General features: G+C 36.5%; 1 protein-coding gene across 1 annotated transcript in view; it reads left to right on the top strand.

Annotated features, from left to right (window-relative positions):
* The window catches only part of FBN2 (fibrillin 2), a 269,644-nt gene that overhangs the window by 117,070 nt on the left and 132,517 nt on the right, over positions 1-20,057 (top strand). The window contains exon 8 of the mRNA XM_005557677.4: positions 8,459-8,584. Within this exon, the coding sequence (XP_005557734.3) occupies positions 8,459-8,584 (126 nt within the window). The remainder of the gene's footprint in view (positions 1-8,458; positions 8,585-20,057) is intronic.

The following is a 20,057-nucleotide window of genomic DNA, read 5'->3' as shown; positions in this document are numbered from 1 at the left end:
ATAAATTCAGTAAATTTTCAGAATAAAAAAATCAACATACAAAATCAGTAGCATTTCTATACACCAATAATGAAATAGCTTAAAAAAAGAACTCAAGAAGGTAATTCTGTTTACCATAGCTGCAAAAACAATGACAAAATACCTAAGAATAAATTTAACTGAGGAGGTGAATTCTTCCATAAGGAAAACTGCAAAACACTTATGAAATAAATTGAAGAGGACACAAACGAATGGAAAGACATCCCATGCTTATAGATCAGAAGAATTAATATTATTAAAATGATCATGTTACCCAAAACAATCTTCAGATTCAGTGCAATTGCTATCAAAATATGAATGTCATTTTTCACAGAATTAGAACAAGCAATCCTAAAATTCCTATAGAATCAATGGAGGCATCACACTCACCTGACTTCAAAAATATATTACAAGGCTGTAGTAACCAAAACAGCATAGTACTTGCATAAAAACAGATACTAGACCAGTGAAACAGAATAGAGAACCCAGAAATAAATCCACCTATTTTCAGTCAACTGATTTTTACCAAAGGTACCAAAAACACATTGAGGAATGGACATCCTTTTCAATAAACGGTGCTGGGAAAACTGGATATCCGAATGCAGTAGAATGGAACTAGACCCCTATCTCTCACCATATACAAAAATTAACTCAAGATGGATTAAAACCTAAACATAAGACCTGAAACGGTAAAACTACTAGAAGAAGGCATATGGGAAAAACTCCAGGACGTTGTCTTGGCAAGGATTTTATGACTACGACTCAAAAGCACAGGCAACAAAAACAAAAATTGACAAATGGGACTCTGTTAAACTGAAAAGCTTCTGCACAGCAAAGAAATAATCCACAGAGTGAAGAGTCAGTCCTGTTAAATTGAATAAAATATTTGCAAACTATGGGGCTGGGCTCAGTGGCTCACGCCTGTAATCCCAACACTTTGGGAGGCTGAGGCAGGCAGATCACCTGAGTTCGGGAATTTGAGACCAGCCTGATCAACATGGAGAAACCCCATCTCTACTAAAAATACAAAATTAGCTGGATGTGGTGGCACATGCCTATAATCCCAGTTACTTGGGAGACTGAGGCAGGAGAATTGCTTGAGCTGGGAGATGGAGGTTGTGCTGAGCCGAGATCATCCCATTGCACTCCAGCCTGGGCAACAAGAGCAAAACTCCGTCTAAAAAAAAAAAGTGCAAACTATGAACATTTTCAGAAGAAGTCATACAAATGAAAAAATGCTCAGTATTACTAATCACGAGAGACATGCAAATCAAAATTACAATGAGATATCATCTTATTCCAGTTAAAATCACTATTATTAAAAAGACAGAAAATAACAGATGCTGGTGAGGATGTGGAGAAAAGGGAGCTCTTATACCCTGTTGGTGGTAATGTAAATTGGTACAACGAATATGGAAAACAGTATGGATATTTCTCAGAAAATTACAAATAAAACTCCCATGTGATTCAGCAATTCCACTACAGAGCATTTATTCAAAGGAAATTATTATATCAAAGGGACACCTGCACCATCATGTTTATAGCAGCACTTTTCACCAGAGCAAAGATACGGAATCAACCTAAGCATTCATCACTGGATGAATGGATTTAAAAATGTGATTATATATACACAATGAAATACTACTTGGTTATTAAAAAAGAATAAAATACTGTCAACTGCAGCAACATGGGTAGAACTGGAGGGTATTTTTGTTAAGTGACATGAGTTAGCTATGTAAAGAAAGTATTTCATGATCTCACTCAGATGTTGATAAAAATTGATCTCATGGAGTGAGAGAGTAGAATAAGAGTTGCCAAAGGCTGGGAAGGATGTTTGACCATAGTGGAGGATGAAGAGAAGTTACTTAATGGGTACAAACATACAGTTAGATAGAAGGAATAAGTTCCAATGTTTGATAACAGAGTAGAGTGACTATAGTTAACAACAAGGTATTTTATATTTCAAAATAACTAGAAGAAAGGACTTGAAATATTTTTAACACATAAAAATGATAGTCAAGATGTGAGGGATACCGTAAATGCCCTGACTTGATCATTATGCATTCTGTGCATGTAACTAAATGTCACATGTCCCATAAAACTGTGCAAATATTATATATTAATGAAAACTTTTTTTAAAAGTTCACATGAAAATTCAGAGGCAAATCATATAACGTGGGACATATGTGAAGAATTTTTGTAACTCATTAGTTAAAAACATAAGTAACTTAATTAAAAACTGGGCAAAGGAATTGAACAGATATTTCTCCAAAGTCAATATGCAAAAGGCAAATAAGCACATGAAAATGTGCTCATCATTATTAACCATTAGGAAAATGCAAACTAAGTTATAATGTGATACCACTTCAGACCTACAAGCAAAAAGAAAGCAGATAATAATGAATGAAGGTAAGGATGTGGTGTGTATGAGGAAAACCCTCATACATTGCTAGTGGGGATGTAAATTATTACAGCTGCTTTGAAAAACAATTTGTCAGTTCCTCAGCAAGTTAAACAGAATTACTATAGGACTCAGCAATTCCACTTCTAGGTATATATCTAAGAGAAATGAAAACATATGTCTACACAAAATGAATACCTGAATGTTCATGGCAACTTTATTTATAATAGCCAAAAATTAAAAAATGGAAATAACCCAGGTATTCATTGACTGATGAATGGATAAACTGTGGTATATCCATACAACAGAATATTATTTAGCAATTAAAAGGAATGAAGTGCTGATACATGCCCCAACATGAATGAACCTTGAAAACATAAACTAAGTGAAAGAACCCAGACACAAAGGACCACATATTTTATGATTCTATTTATATGAAATGTCCAGAATAAACAAATGTGTAGAAACAGAAATGAGATCGGTGGTTGCCTAGGGCTTCGAGAGGAATAGGAAGAATGATTGCTAATAGGCTGGAATTTCCTTCGGGGGGATGAAAATATTCTGAAATCAGATTGTAGTTATGGCTGCACAGCCTTGTGACTATACTAAAATCATTTGAGTTTTACACTTTAAATGTGTGAATTGTGTGGCATTTGAATCATATCTCAGTAAAGCTGTTTATAAATATACAATGAAATTCTGAATACAGTTGATACACACCATGCTTTTGAAATCTGAAAAGAGGAAAGCAGACATCAATTTTCCATTGCAATTTATAATATTGATATTGCCTGTTGTCTTTAGAAAAGCTGGAAATAGGTAGCAAATTACTGCACTTAACACTTCAACCATGAATTTTCCTAATGTCAAACAGTATACGAATAAGTAGAAGTTTAGTGTATGCAAAAATATGCTTCCTTTTTTTCTGTATCAAAAATATATTTTACAGAATATTCCAAATATGTATAGTTCTTGGTATCAATGGAAACAAAATGTTCTAAGAACACGTTTTTAAAACAAAATTTCTTGTTTTATTTATACTAAGTTTCTGTAACGTAATTGTTACATGGACAGCTTTTTTCTGTGACATGTACCTATAAGAATGGACATTCTCTCTAGGGAGTTCTTAGAATTCAGTGATATCTGAGATCACGTTATCACTACTTATCAAATTATTCATTATATTCTGTTTAGTGTAAGATTTACAGGAAATATCGGTTGGCAAATATGAGGTTATGTGGTTTGGCAGTCAGAAATCTGTCAGATGGTTTTGTTTAGATTGGATTTCGTTTTTTAAAAAAAAACCTGTGTTCGGAGTCTTCACATTACCAAAGACTTCCCAGTCTTTCTTTTTTTTTGCCTTTGAAGTCACACTTGACAATCCCCCTGTTTCCACAGTGATCTTCCTCCGCCTCCATTCTTCACATTCTTCCTCCTTCCTCCATGATCCTTCCTTCCCAGACTCCTGTTCTGCTTTTCTTCCTCTGACTTTTTCTTAGATGTTGATGAGTATCATGGTTCCCTCCTTCAATTCCGGTCTTTTCATTTGTCTTCTTTGGAAATCTCATATGTTGCCATAACTTCAAAGGCAATCTTTATACTTGGTGATAAACCACAAATGTCCATCTTTATAACTTACCTCTTTGCTAAGTTTCATACCCAAATTTTTAGCTCTGTAGATTAGAATTTTTACTGGTTTCTTTCAAATATCTCAGGATCAAAATGTCCAAAGCTCAACTTAACTGTAAAATGTGTTCTTCCATTTGTGTTCCATTCTTTGTTAATAGCACTATGTCATCATCCTTGTCAATCAAAATAGTAGCATGAGATTTCTTTCTGGTGGCAAAGTCCTTCCTGTCGATTTTTCCTTCAAATTATCTCCGAATATATGTTCCCTTCCTCATCATAAAGCCTTACTTCAAGCTCTCAACATTTATCCCTGGACTATTATATCATCTGTCCACATTAACCACAAGGACTGTCTTTCTAAAATACTGATTTGCTTATGTAATTCTTTTGTTTAAACTCCTTCATAGACACTATTCATCACCTTCAGAATAAAAGCCACAGTCCTTGGCTTGGCTCTTTAGGATTTAGTATAAGCCTAACTAGCTAAGCTTATTGTCCATCCATTTCCCAGCTATTCTGGTACACTCTGCATTCTTCAACTGTGGTGTATTTTCAGACCCAGTTGCCCATGCTGTTTGTTGTTGTTGTTGTTGTTTATTAGTTGGAAGCTAACTTCACTCCACTGGCCACACAAATTGGTTCAGGACTCCAGGCCTGTACCAATCAGAACATTTTCCTGTCCAGAGGAATCATTCAAAAATTAGCATGTGACCCAATTCAAGACATTAGGACAAAAGGGATGATTTTCTGGGGGCTTCAGGAAAAAGTTTTCTTCCTCTCAGGACAGAGCACTAGAAAAGACACTGTCTTCCACTAGATGTCCCAGTCAAAGGAATAGCCTAAACCTGCTGTATCCATTTTGCTCCCATCAGGGAAGGCAGCTCAAGTCAAAATACAGAGGAAGGCCTAGCTGAACATATCTCACAGAAACTGAGGCAGACACATTGGTTGAAACCACTTCCGGACTTCAGATATGACAGCTATTAAATTTCTGACTTATATCAGTTTAAATCAGTTTTTCTGATATTTGCAGACCAAAGCTGCAAACTGATATAGTTTCAAAAAAAGGTCAAGGAGAGATGGGTGGCAGTATATTCAGTGTACAGAACATGGATGAAACCAATTCCCATTGTTAAGACTCTGCTTTTTCCCATGAGCAGACTTGTCATCTTTAGGCACACTTGTTTATACATAGGTAACATACGCTTTATATTTTTGGAGATGCTACTTCCAAATCTGATTATGACATACAGTATTGAAGAAGTAATATTCAAAAGAGCTAAATGCATGTATCCTTCTGAACATAAATGTTAATGCTAAACTTAAATTGATGGATAAACACTGTGATACAGACAGGAGGCAGGGAAATCCTGAGTCAAAGACAGGGGTGGGAGTCCCTGGCAAGGGCTCCACCCTCAAGCCTGGACCTGTGACCCTAAATGAGAACATGAATTCCTGTTTTCCTGCCCGAATGTTGCCTTTTCCAAAACCACCCTGGTCTGCCACACCCCCTACCCTGTATCCATAAAAACCCCAAGCTCCACTGGCAAAGGAGCAGAGCACTATGGCAAGGTAGGAGAGAAGAAGCGTCTGAATGTTAAGAGGAGAAGAGGCAGCTGGACATCAGAGACTGCGGTTGGAGAGGAGTTCAGGTGTGGATGGCCAAACGCCAGGGGAAGGTGATCTTCCCACTCTATCCCCTTTCCAGCTCCCCATCCCACTGAAAGCCACTTCCATTGCTCAATAAAATCCTCTGCATACACCATCCTTCAGTTCCTTCACTTGACCTGATTCTCCCTGGATGGCAGACAAGAATTTGGGACACACTAGGCACTGAGCTTTTTAACATTTAAGCCATCTGTGAATGGCAAAGCTAAAAGAGCATTGTTTGTAACAGACACCTTCTGGGGCTCCAGAGGTCGCCAGCAACACCTAGACACTGCCTTGGGCTGGTACAGGATATGTTCTGCCAGCATCCAGAAACACTCACCCTGGCTCTTGTACCTGCTCACTTATGTGCTCCCCTCCCGCAAAGGGTTTGAGGATGGCAGCCAAGTAAACAAGCCACCCCTGTCTCAAGTCCCGCGAGGGGCTCAAGGGAACTCTCCCGCCTTAACAGGGCATCACTGTATTAAAATGCAGGGGTTTTGGTCAGTATTTTGGGATTTTGTTGTTGTTGTTGTTGTTTTAAAAAAGCACCTTATTTTTTAATTTTTAAAATATGGTAGATGTCTAGCCCAAAAATAAAAGAATTTCTATTTTTTATACAAAAATGGAGAGCCTTTTATATATAATTATTTTGAAGCTAACCTTTTAGGCTTCCTACTCAATTATAAGGAGAATTGTGAAACACAAAGGTTTTTTTTTTTTTTTTTTTTTTTGCACAATAAAACTTTTAACACAAAACCCACAAATTTAATGTCATTCCACATGTTCTTCTGTGTCCCAGATTTTTTTCTCCAAAAAAAGAAAATGCCAAACATCTTTTAATTTTCTATTCTTTTTATTGTCAGGAAGAGTTTTAAGACTAGGGTTTAGGGAAGTTCTTTATTATGAAAGGAAATGCCTAGAATAAAAGCCAATGTTTAAATGAAGAAGTTGAGTCTCTTAATGTTTAATATTTTGCATAAATCCTGGGCTCCATAAGCACCTCGATAATTCATATAATTTTAGATGTTAAGAGAGTGAGAAGGCAAGTTTTAGTTCTTCACTTTTTTAATGCTTGCTTTACCTTGTATCCATCTTTTCTTTCTTTTTTTTTTTCTCTTATCCAGAGGTGATGATAAGTTTATGTTGTAATTAAAGTACAGCTGTTTAGTTTCATCTCTCTTCTGAATCCATGCTCAGTTGTATTAAGATGCACTGCACTAAGATAGCAACACAGGATGCAACAGGTCCTAATTTTGCACACATGGTTTTATTTTGTTGGATTAAGTCTGATGGCAGTTCTTTGACCACATTTTGTATTTACTCTCATGTAGTCAATTCATGTTAGAATTCTGATCTCTCTTGGGAAATTGGTAGATTTTTGATTTGTACCTCTGTGCTTTCAGTGGCTAAGTGTTAAGCCTCAAATGAAGATACTATTTCAGAGAATGTCTGAATCTGGTAACTTTTTTTTATAAGAACATACCAAGAAAACACAGATGTTTTTTATTTCATGATAAAGTTATTTATCATGATAGAAGCTTCTATCATGATAGAGTTATTTCATGATAAAGCTTGTAGGCAAGAGTGACTTGTCAGAATAAATGGAAAAAAATAATGAATAGACCAATAAAAGAATGTAAGAAAGGCATTGGCAACCTTTTTCTTTTTAAGTGTGGGGTTAAAAATATTTTGTGTGTTTATAATAAGAATATAATTATTTTTCCTTTTTTATTGGACATTTTAAAAGAACAAATGCAACTGAAAAAAGAGAAACTAAAGTCAGCTTACTTTGACTTTTCAGTAATTATCTATATGTATGGCTTTTATTGTTGTTTGTTCTAGTTACTGGCTTTTGCTACCTCTGTTCCTTAAAAAAGACAGCCACCTCCCAGGATTTTGGCTGAATTTTTCTCACAATGACTCATTTCCTTTTTAAATGTATTAGCAATTAGCTCCCAGTTATCCCTAATTGCAGCTTTGTTAGACTTTCCACCTCTCTCTGCTTACTGAACTAGAAGAGAAGTACATTAAAAGTTTATATAAATGACTGGGTTTTCTGCTTTAGGGATAATTTTAAAGAAAGCAGAGTTTTCATTAATGGGAAAGGAAATAGACTATTTCCAGCATTGAGTATGCTGAATGGATAAATGTAGGGAGGTACAATAGGAAAACTGGACACTTCCCAAAGCCTCCCAAGTTTTTGCCCTTTACCATGTTTCTGTATTATTTTAGATTAAAGTTATTCCCAGAATGTCAAATACACCCATATTCAAATGTAAGTACAAAAACATATCCTGAAGCCAAGTTTAAAAAAAAAATATTTGCCACTCTTCATTGCTTCAAATAGTGTGAAAATTAGTTATACATTTTCAAATACAGTTATTCTATATTTTAAAATGTAATCCATTTATGTGTGTTTTTAAGCCTCTAGTAGGATAATTCCCTAGTTGATGTAGAATGGAAACTAAAACATTGACATCTTTACTTATTTCCAATTTAAATTGCATTTTTAAAAAAGGATATAGAGTTCTGCTTTAGTTGGCCTTGTTTTAACTGCCATGGGAGTTTACTTTCATCTCAGTTCCCATAGATATGTGTGAGAAATTCTTTGGGGCCTAAAACAAGAGTATCTTCAGGGTTATATGATCTGACCTAATCAACCATGAATGCTCTCAGACTCTTAAAAAAAAAAAAAATCTCTTTTAAAAGCTTTTTAATGAAGGCCTTTCTCAATCATCTTCTCCTTCTTCCCTTGATTAGACATTGATGAGTGCAGCATCATTCCTGGGATATGTGAAACTGGCGAATGTTCCAACACCGTGGGAAGCTATTTTTGTGTTTGTCCACGTGGATATGTAACCTCAACAGATGGCTCTCGGTGCATCGGTAAGCCTCGCATTTTGAAGGCTCAATACACTGGGTCTTTATAATGACAAAACAGCCCAAACAGGCATTAAGATGGCAATGATTATAAAATATTGAGGAAATGGCTGAATGAGTTGTTTAATGTAAACCGTACCAGCATTGGGGGATTGATAGACCAAGTACTCTTTGCAAAGACTTCAGTTTCAGAAGCCGAGTTTGTTTTATGTTGTCCAAGTCATTTTGGGAATAAAAAAAGACACAAAGGCATGAGAAAAATTTTTTAAAGTCTGCATTGGGAGACAGAATGCAGTAATTAAAGGTTCTTTTGTTGCTATGAATCATGAATGTAGTCAACATCTTATTTACTTAGAACTTGTTTATTCTATTGAAAATAGTTACTATGCAAAAAAGACACCTTTAATTTTGTGTTTAAATATATTCAAATTAAAACCATTGTATACTCTCCCTTGTTTATTTAGAAAGATGAAATAGTGCTTCACAGTCATGGCGAAGGTAATCTGTTATTGAGCAAGGCTTAGACATTTGTCTTATTGTAAGCATAGAGATTATGAAGTGTGTTTTGATACATAATCACAGCACAGTGAGCTACCCTCACATTTCTCTTCCTGAGCATTTAACCTAGTCTGTTACAATTTTAAGCTGACAATAGGTAGAAAGAGAGGAAAAAAGATGCACTGTTACCTTTACTGGCACTAAAGATTCATGTAGTGCAGGAATTAGGGCAATTAATCTGATACTTAAAGAATGGTTTTGTTTGGTCTACTAGAGGGTGGCAGTTTGGGCAGTGTCTCTCTCTCTCCCAAAACCAGGCAATTAGTATGTCAGCAAGCTAACTGCCAGAATCTCTGTAGGTCTTGATGATTCCCTAATGATTCTTATGCGCCCAAGAGAAATGGGTTGATGAGATGGAAATACAGAGTCAAGGATGTAAGCTAGAAGTCCTAGGCCACCAATAAAAGGACTATGGCCTGAATTCATTTGATTAAATGTACTGATATATCAGGTCATCCAACAGTGAACATAAGAGATACAAATCCTGCCTTCAGAATGCCATATTGTCATCATAAATAACAGTAGAAGCCTAGTAATAGAAGAAACAGTGCTAGTAGTAAAAATAACAGCTATCATTTAAGATACTACACACACCATGTGTAAGGCACTGGGCTTCTCCACTACCTCATTATCTCATAGCTGTGAAGAGTCAGGCAAGCTACCATCTTCTCTACGCTTCAGTTTCTTCTAATAAGTGTCCAGTAAAATATTCTTCATTGTTATTCTTATTAAGAGGAGCAGGAGGATATGCCTGCTCTGGACCTATATAATATGTCATATGGTCCTTATCATAGCCCTGTGAGATAAGTATGGTTACTCCAAATTTACAGATAAAAGAAATATGGTTTAGAGAGGTTAAGTGACTTACCCAGTGTTTTTCAGCCAATGAATGGCACCAGGATTCAAATCCTGACCTGTCTGACTCCAACCTCTGTGCTAGTGTGACACTAAACTGCCACTTACCCACTTTAAGGCTGTGGAGATGCTGTGGCTAGATGTCAGGGCCTCCAGCATGAGTGGTTTCTTCACTGTCATGCTAACAGCCTGCTTTGAGAAGTAACATGTCTATTGGAAGCCTCATGTCATGTCTTTGAATGAGAATTATTTGTATTTTACAGATGAATCAGAGTTCCTATCTTGCATTAGGTAAATCATTTTTTGTGAAATATTAAGTCTGTACAATTGAGCAAATAAACTATTTTAGGGTCACTGTTGCCAGCTGGCTCACTGCATAGTAAGTTTGATTCATTTAATACCCTAGTTCCCCCTTATCCACGGTTTGACTTTCCATGGTTTTGTTTTCTACAATTCCCACTGTTATTCAAAAATATTAGATGGAACATTCCAGAAATAAACAATTCATAAATTTTAAATTGTGCACTGTTCTGATTAGCACGGTGGACTTTCACATCAGCCCATCCAGAATGTGACTCCTCCTTTGTCCAGCATGTCCATGCTGTATAGGCTCCACACCCACTAGTCACTTAGTAGCCATCTCAGATTTCACACCGGCTAACAGTATCGCAGTGCTTGTGTGCAGGTGACTTTATTATACTTCATCATGGCCCCTGAACTCAAGAGTATTCATGCTAGCAATTCGGATATATATAAAATGAGAAGCCATAAAGTACTTCTTTTAAGTGAAAAGGTGGAAGTTCTCTACTTAGCAAGGAAAGAAATCGTATGCTGAGGTTGCTAAGATCCATGGTAAGAACAAATCTACCCATGAAATTGCGAAGGAAGAGAAAGAATTTCATGTTAGTTTTGCTGTTGTACCTCACACTGCAAAAGTTACAGCCACAATGTGTGATAAGTGTAGTTAAGAAGGAAAAGGAATTAAATTTGTGGGTGGAAGATATGAACAGAAGCGTGTTCAAATTGAAAGCAGTTGGATTCAGCACCACTCAAGGTTTCAGGCATCCACTGGAGATCTTAAAACGTACTCCCCGCAGATAAGGGAGGACTACTGTATAATTTGGCTGTCAGCTTTCTATTAAGGTTGAAAATTACTGCCACTACCTACACTTGACTTGATTTTCTTGAACTCTATAGGAAAATAATATATTTATGCACACATGCATATGCGAACACAAAATTATCAGCTTGGAATAGGTATAGATTCAACTCTGTAGGAGAAATGTCACCGTGGGAGTCGTCATTGAACACTATTGTCTGGGTGCTGTAGAACCTGGCTTCAGGAAACTTGTCTCCTAGAATATCACTAGAAGAAATATGACTGGAGAAGGAAGTGAGGTTATTATTGTGAAGTTCGGGAAATACCAAATACGGCACATCTATTTTATTTCGTAGTCAATGTGGAGTAATTGAAGGCCTTTGAGAACAAATTGGAATGCGGGGTTGGGGGCTTGAGAATGGAGAGAAATGAAACTAGTTATGAGGCAGAATTTGCCAAAACAAGTTTCAGTGTTTTACTTCCCATTTCTAAATTGCTTCTTTTTATTTATTCACTTACATTTCAAAATCTTTCTCTAGTCAAACAAAACTTGCATTCATATTTTTGTTTTGCATTGGAAAAGAAGCATGAATCCTCATTTTATTCAGATAAGACCAGTGTACCTAATGATTTACTAAGGTCGTTTTTCTTCAATGCAAGTTTTGATTTACCATGAAATTAAGATAAACTCTTTTTATCTCTTGCCTCCTTATGTTATAAAGTCCTAAGTCTCTACCCAGACATCCAGAGCCCTTTACAACCTGACCTAACTTGTATTCCGGACTCATCTCTAACCACTTGCCTCCTCATACGCATATTTCCCTCATTGCTGTACACGACCACACTGCCATACCTTTGCTGACAGTACCCCCTCTGCCTGAAGCATCTTGATTTTCCCCTTCTATGCTCATTAAAATCCGGCTCATCCTTTAAGTCCCAAATTAGGTATCACTTTTCTTTCTTTTTTTTTTTTTTTTTGAGATGGAGTCTAGCTGTGTCATCCAGTGGCGCCATCTCAGCTCACTGCAACCTCTGCCTCCTGGGTTCAAGTGATTGTCCCACCTGAGCCTCCTGAGTAACTGGTTTTACAGGCATCCACCACTACGCCGGCTAATTTTTGTGTTTTTAGTAGAGACAGGGTTTTCCCATGTGAGCCAGGCTGGTCTCGAACTCCTAACCTCAGGTAATCCACCTGCCTCAGCCTCCCAGAGTGCTGGAATTTTTAAAGGCATGAGCCATGACCTCTGGCCAGTATCGCTTTTCCTTTTAGCCATTTCACCTAACCTGCATTTTCTTCTTGGGCAAAATTAATCAGCCCCACCCATAATATGTTTCCATTTGCTTCATTTTAGGGTTTACTGCATTGTCACAGGTACTTGTGCGTTATTCACTGGCTAGACTGTGGGCTATGTTAGGCCCTGTCTTATGAAGCTTCATGGACCCTGGACTTTATGTAATAAGCATCTTGCATAAAAGTTTGTGCTCTGTAAATATTTTGTGAACAAACAGAAAAAAACAATGAATGAATGAGATGATATTGATGTAAGAACTTCGTTGATTATGGCGGCCTTGCAGCCTTTGGCATCTCTTTGGACATGATGTTGTGCCACTGAATTACGGTCCTGGATGCTCATAAGGCATGAGCTAACTTGGGGTTCGGAAAGCTAAGTCTTGCGCTAACCAGAAGTCCCATTCATTTCACTATCAACATCCTGAACACTAGGAACAAAGGGGATTCTCTAGGGAAGGGAGAATGGCTCTCCAGAATTACAAAACCAGGTTATAATTAAGTAAGCAGCTTAGAAATGTTTTGAATAACTGTACTATATTTGGAATATGTATGTGTTTTCCATACATGAGAAAAAATTAATCTAACATTTTAATGTGAATGAGATCTTTGATTTTTAAAATTCTGAGTCTGTATTTTCTCAGATTGAATTTATTTGGTTGAATTATATATGGTGGAGATATTCCCACGCTCTTTATTTTCTAACCACATGTATGCTAATGATAAAGAGTTGGATGACTTAGAGCTTTTTTTATACTAAATTGTGTGTAATCTGCAGCTTTATTCTGAGAGCTCACATGTGCTGAAAGTAACATTTGCTGAACGTTGCCTTAATTCCTTATTCTAGTTAACATGGACATTCTGAGTGTATACCACATGATAAAGCATCAATAAACTTGATCCTGTTTCTTTTGTGTGCCAGAAAACAGTTTCACTTGGCAGGAGAGTTTAACTGGGCAATTTAATTATAAGACATGATAATTTTCTGCTTTCATTGTATACTAAATATAAAAGTCAAATTTCTGATTTGTTTATCTATCTAGTGTGTTTCATCATCTTTTTAAGTGTCCAGGAAAGAACTTTTTTTTTAGCATAGAGCACTAACATATGCCAGTTCCAAAAAAAAAAAAAAGGAGTTAAAACGTACCTAATAATATTTCTCTAAAAAGCGTTTTAAATAGCACTACTTAATGAGCCTTAAGTAATTTTGGAAGTAACTGTCATGGTCATGTCCAAGGAATGATTAATACCTAATTTCCACATTGTTATATAGGCACAGAAGAATGGCTGGCAGCCAGCAATAAATAACGCATTGGCAAAGAGCAGTGAGCAACTTCTGTGTGCAGGATGTGTCTGCTGCTATTGTGTACAGAGAGTGAGAAAGGACCTTAAGCACAGGACCCAAAAGTGCCAGTTAAGTTCAGAAAATGGATTTAAGCATTTAGAAATTCTTCCAGTAATATGATGGTGCCGCAGCATGCTAAGGCATTTCCTCAAGCCTTCCAAAAGTGTTAGTGCACAATACTGCTGTGGAGTATTCTTGAAAAAACAAAACCTGGCCAGGCACGGTGGCTCATGTCTGTAATCTCAGCACTTTGGGAGGCCGAGGCGGGCGGATCATGAGGTCAGGAGATCGAGACCATCCTGGCTAACACGGTGAAACCCCATCTCTACTAAAAATACAAAGAAATCAGTCGCACGTGGTGGCGGGCGCCTATGGTCCCAGCTAGGCGGGAGGCTGAGGCGGGAGAATGGCGTGAACCCGGGAGGCGGAGCTTGCAGTGAGTGGAGGTGGCACCACTGCACTCCAGCCTGGGCGACAGAGTGAGACTCCGTCTCCAAAAAAAAAAAAAAAAAAAAAACCTGAAAACATAATGTGAAAAAATATAATACTAATATAAGAGGAAGTTTGAGGCAGAAGTGATGACTAGTGTATGTTTTGTTTTGTTTTGTTTTTTTCATTTTTCAAGAAAAGAGCAAGGTACACAATTATTTATGTATTACACAGCACTTTATGTAATGCTGGGTGTTGATTCCACATGCATGTGTGCATTTGAAACAAAACACCTGGAGAACCCAAAATTCCTAAAATTATTTAACTAAAGGGGGAACCAGAAATGAAAGAGTATACTAAATAGTGCTTTAGTTTTAGCTTCAGAATTATATAAAAGCTATTGGTGGGAACGAGGATATTAGTTTTAATTAAGAAAGGAATAAGTGTCTTAGAAGGAGAAGTTTTCCTTACAGTTAGGAAGAAGCATGTCATTCACTATTTTAAAGGAAGAAATAAACCTGGGATACACAGTGGTTCCTTTTCATTGCTCCGAGTTCTGTAGTTACTCTTGAACAATGTAAACATGAAAGTATTTTCGGAATAGTAAGAATCCACAGAATCAGTCAAGGGGAACCCAGGCGGGAACCAGACCATCAAAGGGCTGAGTGCAGGCATCCAGTCTCAGGAGACAAAGCATGAGACAGTGGCTGCTATTTACCGAACACCTACTGTCTATCACTATTTTTCTGACCTGGGCTTACCTCATTGGTGTTTTCTGGCTGAACCCTTCATTTTTTAATGAGCAAACCTCATTCCACAGGAGACATTTATTTCAAGGTACAATCCCCAATTTTTGCCAAGTTTTCATCACATTGTATAATTAACCATTAGTTCTCTTAAATCAAGTTTACACTAAATGTCAAGCCATGAAACAAACTCTGATAAGTGTACCTTTATTACATTTCAAGATAGATTTATATTTTAATCAGAGGTGATGAATTACTTCCTTTTTCTCAGTGTGACTGTAAATATGACTGCTTATAAGCCTTGTTCAGGAAATGTAGTAAGGACGATAGAAAATGATTAGAGGAATAGACTTGTTTTCGTTACTTAGGACACGTCAGTTCTACAGTTAAACATATAGCAAGCATTAGATGTTAAACATATAGCAAGTTAAACATATAGCAAGCATTAGAAGAATTTTGTTTTTACAGCTTTTCATCTGCCTTTGCCCCTAATGATTCCCTGTTTCGAGGGATAGTGTACCTGGACAGCTCTTATTTCTGTCAGGTGACTTTTTTATTTCTAATATTCTTCCACATGATACAGTTTTTAATACAGTGCTTTCTAAGGGCCATGAAATCTCATACAAAGGAAATAGGGGTAATTCTTAGGCTCTGATTTGCTTTGTAATATGCCTTTTTGGAGACCTTAACTATGAGACGCTACACCAGTGTGTGTCTCATCCTGGTAGGTTTTGGCTGAAGGAATGAGAAGTAGGTTGCTTGCCTCCTTGTTGTTACTAGAAAAGGCTAATTGTGGAATTTATGAAAAAAAGTTACAATTTACTTTGCAATCCTCTGTTGCTGCCTCTCCATTCTCTCACCTATGGCTTAGTTTCCTTCAGTATATATATTATAGGACTGACCAGAGGTTTCCAAACTGTGTAGAACAATGGTTATTATTATTATTATTATTATTATTATTATTTGAGATGGATACTTGCTCTGTCGCCAGGCTGGAGTGCAGTGGTGTGATCTCAGCTCACTGCAACCTCCACCTCCTGGGTTCAAGTGATTACCCTGCCTCAGCCTCCCATGTAGCTGGGACTACAGCAACGTGCCACCACGGTGGGCTGATTTTTTGTATTTCAATAGTGACAGAGTTTCACCATGTTAGCCAGGATGGTCTCTATCTCCTGACCTCGTGATCCGCCTGCCTCGGTCTCCCAAAGTGCTGGGATTACAGGTGTGAGCCACTGTGCCCAGCCAATTATGAATTTTTTTTATTTAAAGACCTCTCTTTAACATAAAAAATGTACTTCAGATCCCCACATTATGATAATTTAATATTTGTGAGAGCATACATAATGAAAATGTTCTTCGGTATTTAGTAATAATTGTAAATGAATTTGGATTTTATTAGCCACAGTGGCATATTCATAAATGTGAATCATGGTAGTGCCAATAAACTGCAAAGTATTACTCAACGTTGCAGTGTTCAATGTAAATATGCATTTGTGAACCCCTCTCAAGATCATTGCATACTCACAAAGTCTTGGGACTGGTATAGAATGGATTCCTGATAAGTACTTGCAACACTGTGCTTGACATTTGTATTAGTCTGTTATCTTGCTGCTGAGAAAGCCATACCAGAGACTGGGAAGAAAAAGAGGTTTAATTGGACTTACAGTTCCACATGGCTGGGAAGGCCTCAGAATCAGGGCAGGAGGCAAAAGGCACTTCTTACATGGCAGCAGCAAGAGAAAATGAGGAAGAAGCAAAAGCAGAAACCCCTGATAAACCCACCAGATCTTGTGAGACTTAGTCACTATCATGAGAATAGCATGAGAAAGACCAGCCCCCATTATTCAGTTACCTCCCTCTGGGTCCCTCCCACAACATGTGGGAATTCTGGGAGATACAATTCAAGTTGAGATTTGGGTGGGGACACAACCAAACCGTATCAACATTTTTATACATATTACCTTATTTTCAATGTGATACTGTATTTGGTCCATGAGTTGTTTAGAACTATAGGATGTTTTCTTGTTTATTTTGTTATTGATTTCCAACTTCATTTCATACATTGTGGTCCAAGAATATTATCAGTTGATACCAATTCTTAGAAATATTCTGGTACAGTATTTGCTTCATGGTTTAGCAAATGATTTATTTTTATAAATCTTCCCTATGGACTCAAAAAAGATGGGTATTCTCCAACTGATGGATGCTAGATTGTAGATATATCCATTAGATCAAACTTAATTGTACTATTCAATTTTTCTTTGTACCTACAGAATTTTGTCTACTATATCTATTACCGAAAAAGTCATGTAAATTTTCCACTATGGAGGTAGATTTCTCAGTTTCTCCATGTAGTCTTGTAAATTTTTATTTTACATAGCTTGATGCTATGCTATAGGTGATAAATGTTTAAAAGTATCTCTCATATTTTCCTGGTGAATTGAACCATTTTAAAATTATGTATTGACTCTAATTTTTTCTTTATTCTTGGTCTATTTCTAACTATTTTCTTTGGGTTTATTTTGTATCACATTTTGTGAGTGGTATCAAAAGCGGTAAGTATATACCTACTATGTATTTTTCCTCTCAATCTTTCCTCTTCCTTATGTTTTTAATGCATTTCTTTTAAACAGTCTGTATCTATTTGTTGTTTTATTTTTACAGTCTGTAAATCTTTGTCTTTTCAACTGAGATTTAAATCCATGTGTATTTATTATAGTACTGATATATTTGTTTTTATTTTTACCATAGTCATTGTGCTTCCTATTTATCTTGCTTTTTTTGTATATTTTCTCCTTTCTTGGTTTCTTTTAGATTTATTCAGGATCCCCCGACCTGCTGCCGTGAACTCGATTCTCTTTCTCCTATTTGTTAAGAAGTTATATACTTTATTTCTGTGGCTTCAGTGGCTATCCTAGCTGTTTTAAGATGCATATTTAAAGTCTAAAATTAACCTATATGTTTACCTATATATAAACAATAAAAGAATATTTAAGTGATTAAACTTTGATCTTCCCCTCGCAACTTTTAAAAATCTAGTATATTGCCATTCCCTATATGTGACAACTTAATCATTATTGTTTAATATGTTAGTACTTACTTATATTTACCCATACAAAATATTAAAAATTTTAATATTTTTTGCTCATCATTTCTTCCTATATCTCAAACCTTCCATTGGGATCTTTTTTCTTTTGCCTGAAGTACCTCTTTCAACATTTTCTTTATCAAAAAACTCTTGGTAGAAAACTCTGGTTTTGTTTTCTTGAAAATGACCGTAATTTGCCCCCTGAAAACATGATTTATCACAGTACAGAATTTTCAGTTGACAGTTATTTTATCAGAGTATACTAAGATATTATTTCATTGTGTTCTGGCATCCATTGGTGCTGTTAAGAAGTCAGCCATTTCTTAGCAGGTGATCTGTCTTGTTTTTCCACCTATTTTTAAGATCTTTACTTTTTTAGTTCTGCAGTTTCACAGTGGTATGTCTAATTGTGGATCTCTATTTATCCTACTTTGAATGTATTGGACTTCTTAAATCTGAGGTTTTACCACATTGCTAGAAAGTTCTAAGTATCCATTAAATACTGCTTCTTTCCCATTCTGCTTATTACTCTTCCTAGTACTCTTATTAGATGTTGTATTAGTCTGTTTTCATGCTGCTGATAAAGACATACCTGAGACTGGGCAATTTACAGAAGAAAGAGGTTTATTGGACTTACAGTCCCACTTGGCTGGGGAGGCCTCACAATCATGATGCAGGGTGAAAGGCATGACTCACGTGGTGGCGGACAAGAGAAGAGCTTGTGCAGGGAAACTCCCGTTTTTAAAACCATCAGATCTCTTGAGACTTATTCACTATCACAAGAACAGCACAGGAAAGACCTGCCCCCATCATTCAATTACCTCCCACCAGGTCCCTCTCACAACATGTGGGAATTCAAGATGAGATTTGGGTGGGGATACAGACAAAGCATATGAGATGTACACAGGTGTACATCTAATTAGCTTTTCATTCTCACCTTCATATTTCTTGACCTCTTTTTAATATTTCAAATTCTTTGTCTCTATATGCTAATTGAAAATAATATATTCGTTTGTATCTGCCAACTTAGTAATTCTCTCTTTATCCATGTGCAATACACTTGTGTAATATATTCATCAGATACTTCATTTCATTTATAGAAGTTTGAGCTCTTCTAAGTCTGTTCCTATTCATTGTTTATGGACCTTTTCCTCTTGTTCATATCTTTGGACTTGAATTGCTTTAAACCTATTAAATATAATTGTTATTAATTATTTAATTATTAATAATTTAAAATAATAATTGACAGAATTGGTCTGACCATTTCAATATCAAAACTATGCTGGTTACTTAACTAGTTTTTGTTTCTTAGTGTGTTATAGTGTATTTTCCTGTTAGCAGCTCTTTTTTTCTTGGAACTTTATGAGAATTTTTTGAGACTTTTCATTAATATTAAGTCCTCTAATTGTGTTGGCTTTTGTGAGTTGCTTGGAGTATCTCTACCTGAGAACCTCTTTACGTTATATTCTTCCTTTGAAGTTCTTCAGACCAAAAAACCTACTATGAATTGAGCCATCAAAGCTATTGATGTGAGGAAGACCTTGTGGTTACTGATTCTTAGGAGAGATCTTTCTTTTTCCTCCACACAGCATCAAAGTAGAGACAAGCAAGTTTCTTAGTTGCCTCCATTACCTTATCCATATACTATATCCTGAAACTAAGGATATGGCTCTTTGGAACCCTACCTTACGAGGGAGTTTTCTGTTATGTATTGGGGAGATTGGAATCTGGGCTTTTTATATCTTATGCCCTGGGCCCTGTGAAACTATCAGAGTTGAAATTCACCGTCTCCAGAGTTTAAAAGTAGCCTAAAGGTGCAATTAGTTGTTCAGATACTTCCTAAGATTCTCATTTCACCTCATTTGGGGACTCTGTTTTATCCTTCATTCCATGCGAGCTGGATGATGTATTTTTCAGTATTTTTTCACATTTTATCCAGGATATTTTAATTGAGAGGAACATTCAGAGTAGCTAATTCACCATGAAAGCCGCAAGAAACAGAGCATATGTTGTTTTATTTCATTCTCCCACCAACCATGTTCTGTACAGAAGAAGAGTTAAATATGGTTGA

Source organism: Macaca fascicularis, chromosome 6, assembly GCF_037993035.2.
Source record: "Macaca fascicularis isolate 582-1 chromosome 6, T2T-MFA8v1.1".
Taxonomy (NCBI): Eukaryota; Metazoa; Chordata; class Mammalia; order Primates; family Cercopithecidae; genus Macaca; species Macaca fascicularis.
Note: the sequence above shows the minus strand (reverse complement) of the source record. Positions and strands in the feature narration are given on the sequence as shown.